The sequence below is a fragment of the Trichomycterus rosablanca genome, chromosome 7 (assembly GCF_030014385.1).
Source record: "Trichomycterus rosablanca isolate fTriRos1 chromosome 7, fTriRos1.hap1, whole genome shotgun sequence".
Classification (NCBI taxonomy): domain Eukaryota; kingdom Metazoa; phylum Chordata; class Actinopteri; order Siluriformes; family Trichomycteridae; genus Trichomycterus; species Trichomycterus rosablanca.
This window is the reverse complement of record NC_085994.1, coordinates 41,578,798-41,591,723: the sequence shown is the minus strand read 5'-3', so window position 1 is coordinate 41,591,723 and position 12,926 is coordinate 41,578,798. Positions and strand designations below refer to the sequence as shown.

General features: G+C 44.2%; 1 protein-coding gene across 1 annotated transcript; it reads right to left on the bottom strand.

Moving 5' to 3' along the window:
- Nucleotides 1-218: 218 nt before the first annotated feature.
- LOC134317512 (low-density lipoprotein receptor-like) lies at nt 219-5,514 on the bottom strand. The gene is made up of 4 exons (XM_062998211.1): nt 5,460-5,514; nt 5,219-5,358; nt 2,191-2,332; nt 219-358 (listed from the first exon to the last, which is right to left on the bottom strand). The coding sequence occupies exons 1-4, from the start codon at nt 5,512-5,514 to the stop codon at nt 219-221; spliced, it is 477 nt and encodes a 158-aa protein (XP_062854281.1).
- Nucleotides 5,515-12,926: the final 7,412 nt, after the last annotated feature.

The window sequence follows — 12,926 nt, the reverse complement described above, 5'->3', positions numbered from 1 at the left end:
TTGTCGTTCCTTCTTTTATTTGTTTCCTTGCTTTTTTATTTAAGCCTTTCTCCTATTTTATTATTATTCTGTTCTTTTTTGTTCTTCACTTCCTTTTCTTGTATTTTCTTTCTTTCTTCTACTCTTCCTCTCATTTATATTCGCCTGATCTTCTACAAATCTTCCTATTTTATTTATTTTAATTTTTGCTGATCTAGATCAAAGTCTCTTCTGAACGATTATGTACGAACACGAGCACCTGACCAATCACAATCGAAGACATAAATGAACTGACCAATCAGAGGGAGGATCCAGGTGAAGGAGGCGGGTTTAGCGTCCACAGTAGAAGTCTGAGCAGGAGAATTCGTCGCGTCTGAAACTGATAAATAAATGAAGTCACATATTTGAGTATTTTAGCGCCACCAACAGGTCTAAACTACTCACTTCATTTATTATGATAAAGTTTTGTGTGTTTGAATGTATTCTATTCACATATACACACCACCACCACCGTACTTCACTGTGGGATTGGAGTTCATGTTTAATCTGATTGGTCGGGATGCTTAAGTGCAAATTGTAGACATGTTGGGTGCAGATTCATTCTTTGCTTGTTGTTCCCGCTGCTTTCAGATCCTCCTGCAACTCATCTCGACTGGCTGCTGTTTTCTCATTAATCTTTCCATGCAGCCTTTTAACTGGCGTCCCACAGGGTCCGGTAACTGGTAGGAGGCCTCCATCAGAACATCTTCCTGTTGATTCTGGACTTGTTAAGGAACCGAGCACAGTCAGTCTGTATGGTTGAGTTCCTCGCTGCTCCTCCACCCTCTCACTCGGGTGCACAGGAGTCCCACAGGACGGTGATTAGAGCCCTTTCCTGCACTCTCTGCGGTGGAGACGACACGGCCCCCCAGGGACGAGGTTCGGAGGCCGACGGACGGGGCGCTGAAAAAACAACTCGGCTCTACATAACAAAAAGATCAAAGAGCCGATCGTTCGTTTCAGGAAGAACCAGAATATTCACCCGCCACTGATCGTAAACGTAAATAGGTGCAGAGAAAGGTCTCAGGTTTTGGGTTCTTGGTAACGCCCGTCTCAGAGGACCTCACAGGAACGGCTGACACACCGGCTCATTTAAAACAAGCACCACAGAGATTCTTCTCGTACCGACGGTTGCTGTTGTGTTTCCAAGCCGCACCATGGAGATCGTCCGCACCCGTGCCATCCTAACAGCTCTGCAGCGGGTGAGGAGGCACGGTGGAGAGAAATAACACATCCTGAAGGACCTAATCGCATTCCGACCACCAGGCAAACGTTACAGGACCATTAAAATGAAATAAAAACAGAAGAAAAGTGCAAGATCCTTCACATACACTAATTATTATTATTATTATTTTTGTTCCATCTCATTTCTAATCTTCTAAATATATGATGGAAATAATGTGAAAGTCTAGAACTGTGTTCTACAGAGTTTATAAGCTGAACGATGCAGCAAATAAAGAAATAAATAAATAATAATATTTTAGACTAGCATCATGCTGCCAAATCATAATTTTTGTAAACCCTACAGAATATTACTGATCTCACAACCTACCACTAGTCTGTAGGACCTAAAGTTGGGTTACGACATGACTAACCCATCAGAGCTGCTTCAGCTCACACAAGCTTAGAGAGAAGATCGTTTCAGTTCACTGTACCAAAAAGGCCAACGTGTAGATGATCTCCAAGACCTTGAACGTTCCTGGAGACGCCACTGAGAGCTCCAAACCTCGGGCCACGACCCTAATCACGACCCCCCTCGGTCAGGAGTCCAAAAAAAACATGGATTGGCTCCTCGTGTCAAATCTCGGCTCTGCTACCGGTCACCTGGGCGCCCCCTAGTGGTCAAAAGACAAAACCGGCCACTAGTCTGCTGTGTGGGAAAAGACGGGACTAAAAAAATGAAAGTGGGCGGGGTCTTCGAGGCTGTGTATGGACCCTGGTTAGTAGGCCAGGGGGAACGTGGAGAAGTACGGGTGAATAAGAAGGGGTCGCGTTGGAGGGAGGGCGTGTCAGGAGAACATACCCGCCTCGTACACCATCGGGGTCTCCAGCACAGAAAGAGGAACTGGCTATGACTAAACCGGGAGAAAATGCAGATGTGCTGCTCATGCTGATGTGGTTACGGTGGTGAGGGGAGGGACGGGTGCAGGGGTGCAGGCGTGTTCCTCTTACCTGTGGGCTGAAGGAGCGGATGGTAGATGATGAATCCTGCTGGAGATCTCGAGGAGATCTTGATCACCTGCAGCAGTTTCCCCCAGTGTTTATCTGCACTGCATATCGACCCAGTGAGCCCGTCAATCCAGTACACACGACTCTACACACACACACACACACACACACACACACACACACACAGTTTCGAGTTCATTATTAGCAGACCTGCAAAGAGTCTAACACCCCCAGCCCACACGGCCGTCATCTAACCACACGGACGTTTAAATATCAGCAAAGTTTCCACGTCGCATCGATAGGGCTGATTAGTAAGCAAACGGAACAGTGGTCCTTCATCCAGGGTCAACAAGAATACCCAAGAAAGCTACTTCCAGTCTCAGCTGTGCTATGATTGGCTAAAAGGGCACTGCACAGAACAGAGACGGGGGACGACGGAGATCGGTGCGTGACTCTCCGTGCGCGATACGGATCTCCGTATGAACCAGGTGAAAAGAAGCGGTGAGTTAGTCAGGAGTGGAGGTCTGCAGCAGCAGAGGTGGAATACGATCTGGGAATCGGATAAGACTAAACAAGTAGGAAAAAAAATTGCATCACAGTTGCACCAAAAGTATCTGGACACTTGACCATGAGCTTGTTGGACATCAGCTTGTCTTCTGAGAAGTATGTCTGTAAGAATTTGTGCTCTTTCGGGCAAAAGACGACAGCATTCATACAGCTGGGCATCGAGTCTCAGCGGGTGTTCCGGTTCATCCCAGAGCTGTCGAGTGGGGCTGAGCTCAGGGTTCTGTGCAGGACGCTGGAGCTTTTCTTCACGTCTTTATACAGTACAGGCCAAAAGTTTGGACACACCTTCTCATTCCTGTGGTTTTTCTTAATTTTTTTTAAATTTTCTACATTGTAGATTAATACTAAAGACATCCAAACTATGAAGGAACACATATGGAATTATGTAGTAAACAAAAAAGTGTTAAACAAACCAGAATATGTTTTATATTTTAGATTCTTTAAAGTAGCCATCTTTTGCTTTAATGACAGATTTGCACACTCTTTGAAATTTTCTCAACCAGCTTTATTAGGTTTCCACCTGGAATGGTTTTCAATGAATGTTTGCGCCTTGTCTAGAGTGAATTTTTGGAATTTGTTGCTTTTTTAATGTGTTTGAGACCATCAGTTGGGTTGTGCAGAGGTAGAGTTGGTAAAATATAAAACATATTCTGGTTTGTTTAACACTTTTTGGTTCACTACATAATTCTTCATAGTTTGGATGTCTTCAGTATTAATCTACAATGTAGAAAATAAAAATAATCAAGAAAAAACATTGAAGAGAAGGTGTGTCCAAACTTTTGGCTGCTGTGTCCAAACTTTTGGCCTGTACTGTATATATATATAGAGCTCGCTCCTGCTGGAACAGGACAGGTCCTTCCCTAAACTGTTGCTGCATCATGTATTTATTCCACCTGTTAGCGACTGACGCTCCTTCGCTTCATGATTATGGTGCACCATGGGCGACTCTCATTGTCCAGGACAGTCCGGCTCAACGTCCAGAGACTGACCAGAGATTCCAGCTCTGTGCCCACCGCCACGCCCGCTCTCCTTTCTCTACTCAATGCCGCCTCACCCACATCACAGCAACAAAGAAAACGCTGACAACCACTGACTGGTGAAACATCTGCAGGACTTTCCAAACATTTCGCCAACCTTCTCAGGAAACAGAGCCGCTCTGCCCCTTCCTGTACCGTCCAGTTTGTCGTCCAGCTTTTAAAACTCACACACTGAGCTGCATATGACGGATTTTACTCTCAGAGAAATGCCTTCCGCAGGATTTTAGACTGTCTCTGTGGGACTTTGTGTCCATTCAGTCAAAAAAGCACTTTCAGGTCAGGCACTGATGTTTTATTTTTTTATTAATGCATTTTTCCTCCCGATTTAGAGCATCCAATTTGTCTTCCTCTGCTGACGGACTCCAGATTTGCATCCGAGGAGAGCACGCCACTGCCCACGCCTTCTTTACACGTGTACAGCCGTCTTCTTCTCGTCCGTGCTTCCTGCACGGGCGTCTCTTCCGCCAATCAGGGTCCTTACACGGCGTATGAAGACCCACCCACCCACACATAGTCCGGTCCCCACCCCGCAGATACGGTGGCCAGTTATACCTGGTTCACACTACACGATTTTTGCCCAGATTTCGCTCGGCGGCCGGTCGGCGCTAGATTTTCCGGCTCGGGAGCAACTCGGCGTTCGCTCGGCGATCAAAACTCGGCTCTCGATCGCTAAGTGTGAATCCAACAACTCGACGACCGGATCGAGTTTTCTAGCAGGTCAGATATCTGATCTCAGATGTGCGACTGGGAATGAGTGACATGTCGAACAGCCAATGAGAACGCAGGATACGGTGTGAGGGGAAACGCAGGAGAGGAAACAGGTTGGACAGACAGGGGGGTAATATAGTTTATATAAGAATACATCAGCACACACACACGCTTTACAGTATTTCTGATTTGATCGTCCTCTACAAAACATAACACCCACGCTGCATTGCAAAATTATTAATTAACCTCCTGTTTATTATGGTTTAGATCAGGACTCTGTGAAGCAAACCGTGTCCTTATGGACCTCACTTTATGCACACGGGCACATAGATGCTAGAACAGCAAAGGGCCTTCCCCAAACTGTTGCCACAAAGTTTAAAGCACAGCATTCGCTCGCTCTCTGTAACTGATTTTACTCACGTTAGTGTAGAAACATCTGATCTTCATTTAGGACCTGTGTCCACATACTTTTGGCCATGCAGCCTAATAAAACCTTAATAACAGGACCGAACAGAAAAATGACATCCAGAAAAGTTACTCGAGGTGTTTACTGTCGGTCCTGTACTGCCACCTGGTGGAACCCCACCGACACTTCCGTTATTTTGGCCACTTGTTACAGTTCTCTTCTTTCTCCTCTTTGTTTATGGTTCTTTAGCTACAGAACGGTTCCATCTCGGTTAAGAATCTGAAGTGGGTACAGAATTTGGAGCGTTTAGTACCTCGAACACGGCCAGTCCGGCCGGCTGCTCCAGAAAGCTGTTCGGTTCCACCACGGTTTTCCGCTGCTGACCGTCGTACGTGACTCTGGATACGGTCTTCAGTCCTGAGTCCGTCCAGTACAGCAACCCGCGGGGAAGATCTGATCACACACACACACACACACACACACACACACACACACACACACACACGAGCACCCAGTGAGGGACTGATGAACGGATGAATGCTGTACATACTGACCCAGTGTGAGTGAGTGAGGGATTGATGACTGGATGAATGTTGTACATACTGACATGATGTGGTTAAATGAGGGATTGATGAATGGATGAACAGACGTGTATACAGTGAGGGATTGATGAATGAATGATGTACATACTGACCCAGTGTGAGTGAGTGAGGGATTGATGAATGGATGAACAGACGTGTATATAGTGAGGGATTGATGAATGAATGATGTACATACTGACCCAGTGTGAGTGATGAATGAATGGATGAATGTTCTATATACTGACCCAGTGTGAGTGAGTGAGTGAGTGAGTGAGTGAGGGATTGATGAATGGATGAATGTTCTATATACTGACCCCGTGTGAGTGAGTGAGTGAGGGATTGATGAATGAATGGATGAATGAATGGATGAATGAATGGATGAATGGATGAATGTTATACACTGACCCAGTGTGAGTGAGTGATTGAGTGAGGGATTGATGGATGAATGAATGAATGAATGGATGAATGTTGTACACTGACCCAGTGTGAGTGAGTGAGTGAGTGAGTGAGTGATGAATGAATGGATGAATGTTATACACTGACCCAGTGTGAGTGAGTGAGTGAGTGAGGGATTGATGGATGAATGAATGAATGAATGGATGAATGTTGTACACTGACCCAGTGTGAGTGAGTGAGTGAGTGAGTGAGTGATGAATGAATGGATGAATGTTATACACTGACCCAGTGTGAGTGAGTGAGTGAGTGATGAATGAATGAATGTTGTACACTGACCCAGTGTGAGTGAGTGAGTGATGAATGGATGAATGAATGGATGAATGTTATACACTGACCCAGTGTGAGTGAGTGATTGAGTGAGTGATTGATGAATGAATGTTGTATATACTGACCCAGTGTGAGTGAGTGAGTGAGTGATGAATGAATGAATGTTGTACACTGACCCAGTGTGAGTGAGTGAGTGATGAATGGATGAATGAATGGATGAATGTTATACACTGACCCAGTGTGAGTGAGTGATTGAGTGAGTGATTGATGAATGAATGTTGTATATACTGACCCAGTGTGAGTGAGTGAGTGATGAATGGATGAATGAATGGATGAATGTTATACACTGACCCAGTGTGAGTGAGTGATTGAGTGAGTGATTGATGAATGAATGTTGTATATACTGACCCAGTGTGAGTGAGTGAGTGAGGGATTGATGAATGAATGAATGAATGAATGTTTTACACTGACCCAGTGTGAGTGAGTGAGTGAGTGATGAATGAATGAATGTTGTACACTGACCCAGTGTGAGTGAGTGAGTGATGAATGAATGAATGAATGTTGTACACTGACCCTGTGTGAGTGAGTGAGTGAGTGATGAATGAATGAATGAATGTTGTACACTGACCCAGTGTGAGTGAGTGAGTGATGAATGAATGAATGAATGTTGTACACTGACCCTGTGTGAGTGAGTGAGTGAGTGAGTGATGAATGAATGAATGAATGAATGTTGTACACTGACCCTGTGTGAGTGAGTGAGTGAGTGAGTGAGTGATGAATGAATGAATGAATGTTGTACACTGACCCTGTGTGAGTGAGTGAGTGAGTGAGTGAGTGATGAATGAATGAATGAATGAATGTTGTACACTGACCCAGTGTGAGTGAGTGAGTGAGTGAGTGATTGATGAATGAATGTTGTATATACTGACCCAGTGTGAGTGAGTGAGTGAGTGATGAATGAATGAATGTTGTACACTGACCCAGTGTGAGTGAGTGAGTGATGAATGGATGAATGAATGGATGAATGTTATACACTGACCCAGTGTGAGTGAGTGATTGATTGATGAATGAATGTTGTATATACTGACCCAGTGTGAGTGAGTGAGTGATGAATGGATGAATGAATGGATGAATGTTATACACTGACCCAGTGTGAGTGAGTGATTGATTGATGAATGAATGTTGTATATACTGACCCAGTGTGAGTGAGTGAGTGATGAATGGATGAATGAATGGATGAATGTTATACACTGACCCAGTGTGAGTGAGTGATTGAGTGAGTGATTGATGAATGAATGTTGTATATACTGACCCAGTGTGAGTGAGTGAGTGAGGGATTGATGAATGAATGAATGAATGAATGTTTTACACTGACCCAGTGTGAGTGAGTGAGTGAGTGATGAATGAATGAATGTTGTACACTGACCCAGTGTGAGTGAGTGAGTGATGAATGAATGAATGTTGTACACTGACCCTGTGTGAGTGAGTGAGTGAGTGATGAATGAATGAATGAATGTTGTACACTGACCCAGTGTGAGTGAGTGAGTGATGAATGAATGAATGAATGTTGTACACTGACCCTGTGTGAGTGAGTGAGTGAGTGAGTGATGAATGAATGAATGAATGAATGTTGTACACTGACCCTGTGTGAGTGAGTGAGTGAGTGAGTGAGTGAGTGATGAATGAATGAATGAATGTTGTACACTGACCCAGTGTGAGTGAGTGAGTGAGTGAGTGAGTGAGTGATGAATGAATGAATGGATGAATGTTGTACACTGACCCAGTGTGAGTGATGCAGGGTTCTGTATCGCTGAGATGATGATGGGTTTCCAGTCGAGTCCATCCAGACCAGAACGTTGGATCCTGGGAGAAACTCCTGCACTCGCCCAGAACACCAACCTGAGAGAGGAACCACGTGAGGATGAATCCGGTCAGTATCTGGTGTGTCAGTAATAACCCGGTCAGTGTCCGGCCGTGATAATATGTAGTGTTTGCATCGTTACTGACCCTAGTAACGGTTGTAGTACCAGGGCTGTGGGGCTGGACAGACCAGTCACGATCTCTCTGCGATCTGATCCATTCAGATCAGCTCGGTGTAGAGATCCAGTGCTGTTACTGATCCAGTACAGACGCCGATGGATCCAGTCCACGCCCAATCCCATAATTCCACTGGCTGCGCTGAACAGCACTGCAGGCATCTGATCCGTCTGATCCAGAGCTCGTCTGAAAGACAAAACAGGAATTTCATTGCTGCTGTTGTTGCGACCTCTACTGGCCAATCCGGGCACCTGCATGCATGAGAGGAGCAGTGCGTGACTCTCCGTACGTCTCTGGCAGGTGAAAAGAAGCGGTCTGCAGTACGTCTGTGACGGAGGAGGAACGTGAGAGTCTTTACAGTTGGGGAATTGGATATGACTAGAATGGGAAGGAAAGTGGGAGTCCAACTAACCCTATTTACATGAGCAGCAGCAATTACTAACAAGGAAATAGGGGAGGACGCGAAGCTGAATGTGTTTCAATAGTTAAGGAAGTGTGTGTAGGTGCTTGGGTGGCGCAGTGACAAGTGTAACAAGCTGGCACACCACTGCGGAGTGGTGGCAGAGCTGCCGACCTGTCCGGGCATCCACACAGACACAACCGGGCATGTTTGATGAAGGAAAGGTCAGATCGTGTCTCCTCCTGTTCCTGCTGCCGCTGCGATATGACGTGTGATCTCCAGCACAGAGCTTAGCGCGTCTCTCCGTACGCGATACGGCTCTCTATGGGAACCCATCACTGACGGGTGATGAGAAGCGGCGACAGATCGGACACGTGATCTCTCCTCGATCACATCGGGGGGCGTGCAGGGAGCAGCGGATTCACACTGGGGAATTGGACATGACTAAACAGGGAGAGAAGTGTGCAGTAGGGTGTGCAGTACCTGTAGATGAGCGAGTGTTCAGGATCACTCCAGTACAGAGTGTGATCAGCACTGAGGGCTGAAACAGATCCCGGTGATCCACTAGGACCTGTGATCTTCTTCTGATCTGAGCCTGAAGGATCCATCGACACCAAGCCGTCACTAGTGCTTAGTACCAGGACTGCTGCACCACCTACACACACACACACACACACACACACACACACACACACACACACACACACACACACTCAGAAGTGCAGTGACACACACCCTTCCTCCTACGTGTAATGTAGTACTGCTTGTCGAGGTATAGTTAGAGACTGATGCGTTTTAAAATCCCAACAACACTGCTACACTTGTCTATGAAGGTATAAGTCTCACCTGTAGCTTGGCACCGCCCATTTTCCGAACTCTTCAGGTAACCATGAGCGCACTCACAGGTAAATGAGGAGTTGGAACGAACACACACCTGATCACACACGTCTGCATCCAGGCAAGGATCCACCTCTGTTCAAAACATGAGCCAATATTAAATATTATAGGAATTCTATTATCTCTTAGTCATATCCAGTTCCCTATTGTGAATTCCTATCAGATCAATGAGAGATGGATTAAGACACACCCCTGGGTTTAAGCTTCCAAGTTCGAGTCTCAGAGGTGCTATCGACCTGGCCGGGCGCTCAACAGACATGATTGGAATTTGATTTCATTGTCATGTTTTACCACCGCTTCATCCTGGTCAGGGTCACAGTGGGGCTGGTTTCCATAGAATCACTGGACGCCAATCTATTACGGTGCCTCGGCTACCCCCCCACCCCTTTCCCTATACCTATTAGGCATAGCCAATCATGTCAGTATACGAACGTCTGACCCTGAATCCCAGCAGTAGTGGGATCTACATACTTCTAATCATGTAGTGCATGTATATAAACGTACAAACCTTCACACTGTGTATCATGTACCAGCTTCATCCCAGGAGGACATTCACACACAAAACCCAGAGCAAGGTCCACACACCGATGAGAACAACCACCGTTATTCACCTCACACTCGTCCTGGTCTGCAGAGGAACAGAAACACACTTTCAGAACACTGATAACTGGCTGAGCACGTACTTGCTCCTAAACACGGACGCTGAGCTCAGGCAGGCTTACCGCAGCTCTCCTCATCACTGCCGTCCTCACAGTCTGCGGTGTGATCACACCTCCACGAGTGAGATATACACTTTCCATCAGTGCAGCGAAACTTTGAGCTCTCGCACTCCTCCTGTTCACGCTGCAACGGTTTCACTCCTAAAATATAATAAAGATGTACTGTACATACAGAGCTGAGACAGGGATTTGTACCCATCCTGGGCATATTTATCACAGTTAACCGTTTAGGATCTACAAACAAAATTTATTAAAGGATTAAGACAACCTAAGTACACACAACACCAAACAACTGGCCTTGTGTAAATAAACAATTGCCTTTACTTAATTACTCAATCAATCACGTAACGACATGTAATGGATTATTGGGTTTAGTTACACTAGAGATACTCAGGCTTGATTAGTAAGGAAGATATGTGAGGAACATTTATTAAAAAAGCAAATTTATGGCTTTGGAACTCCAAGCCAGCTCAGCTCTCTACCACAAAATCCTAAAGAGAATGTTCAGTCATTGGTCTATGATCTGAAGCCCAATCACAGTTGAGTGACCAGGTCAACATCCCAAAACAAAAGAACCACAAAAGCCAACTTTGAAATGGCTTAAAGAAACAATATTACTGTTTAAAGTAGCCTAGTCAAAGTCCTAAACTAAAACCTATCAAAATGCTGAATCGACACCTAAACTTTGGAGTCGACTCTTGCTTGTCACTAATGGTTTCGCGATTCCAAAATCAATTCTTTACGGAATCGACTCCCTGCGAAAAGTGTACAAACTTACAATCGAAAAGTTGAAAACAGATTTTTGGAGTCTAAGCGACTTCGTACTCAATTCGCGCAAGTTAATCGAAACATTTAAATCGAAACAGCGAGACTTTTATTCATGTATATCGTATTTAAACTAGAATAAATTGTGTTACATGACTTCAGTTGGCTGTCACCTGTCAACGCAAAAGCTACAAGGCTAACAGTAGCGGGCTAGCGGGTCATAATGTCATTTTCAATATTTTAAACTCCATATTGGTTTAATACGACATTTTTAGTCGTATATATAATTCAGAATAAATGTTTGTACGTTTTCGCAGTGCAAGTAAATATGTACTCAATATAAAGTAAACGTAATTAGCATTAGCCACATTAGCAGTACAGTGAGTTTGAGTGACAGGGCCGGCAGCCAATCAGCGCTCAGTATAGCTTCTTCTCCTGCACGCGCTCATACCCGCACATTAAGAACACGCTGTTCTGCAATATCAGTCACACACATGCACATTAATATTATAGATAAATAAACCTCACACATTCTTACCTGTAGTTTTATATAAAGGAAATATGGATGTTAGTATCAGTAGTAGAGTAAACACTCTGTCCATGCTTCATTCATTCATCCAGCGACCTCAGGTTCAGGACAACATGTCGCAATCATTTGACGTCAGTGTGTGCAGCACGTGTTTACCTTGACACACAGGGTTCATTCATCCTCAATTATTTTATATAAACACTCTATAAACTCATATACATCATTATTACACTAAACACTTCTTATTAAAGGAGTTCTAGATATTCCCACCTCATAAAACATGTACAAGGTGGACTGGCTGCTCTTATGCAGCACATTCTGTTGCATGTATTTATTCTCAAGCCATTTGTTTAGCTATTGACCCAACTGAAATCTGTTATATTTTGGAAAAGCAGCCAACACTTGACATTTAATAATAATAACTAATAAACAACAACAAAAGAATCGGAATCTTTATTATTCGCCAAGTACCAGATGTACAAGTAATTTCATTTGGTGCAGGTGTCAACATATATACATCTAATTAAGTAATAGAAAAATAAACAATATATAAGCACAGAATAAACAATACAACAGCGACAAAACAGTACAGCATCCGACAAGTGTGCAATGAAGATGTATAGTACACTGACAACTTCAAGTAAACAATGGACTACTTGCACTCAAGGCTATGACGCATTTCCGTTTTCAAATAGTGCGGCTTGATCGTTTCCGGTAGTATTGTTTACATTCATCGGCATATGCAAAACCTTCGTGAGATTAAAATGAGTGTCCGGTGTAAAGTTTTTATATCGGAACGTTTTCAGAAACAGCTCAAGAAATATTCAGAGCACTCTTGTGTTCCTCTTTGCTCGGCGTCGGCGAAGTTTAATGGAAGTTTTCATAGCTTCCCAGCTATGAACTCAGGAGGCAGTGGCTAATAAACATCCGTCGGGACCACTTTACTATTTCGCCTTATACGAAGGTCTGTAGCAGACATTTCTTACCAGACCACTTGGTTGAACCAAAAATTCCAGATAATCGGAGAAGATTGACGAAGGGTGCAGTACCATTGCTTTTTTTAATGGAACAGCTACAGCCCTCAGGCTCCACGGCTAATTAATTTCCCTTTCCCATACAATAAACATTAGCCAGTTATTTACAGTGGCATGCCTGTTGTCAAACTATCAAAACAAAGCACTAGTTAAGGTATGGGTTAAATAAAAAATAAAGCAGTAGTTATCAACTCCAGTCCTAGGGACCCCATGCCCTCTGTAATTTATACTGTTGTATTTCTCAACACTTTAAATTCAGCTCCTGATTTAATTAAGCAAACATGTAAATAATTTGCATTACACACCGGTTCTTTACATAAAAAACACAATGCACTG

Excerpts from the sequence above, each read along its gene's own strand:
- LOC134317512 (XM_062998211.1), bottom strand. The coding sequence starts at position 5,514 with ATGTCAGTATGTACAACATTCATCCAGTCATCAATCCCTCACTCACTC. Across the intron at positions 5,359-5,459 it reads CCCTCACTCACTCACACTGG|ATCTTCCCCGCGGGTTGCTG; the intron begins GTCAGTATGTAC and ends GTGTGTGATCAG. Across the intron at positions 359-2,190 it reads TCCGCTCCTTCAGCCCACAG|TTTCAGACGCGACGAATTCT; the intron begins GTAAGAGGAACA and ends TTTATTTATCAG.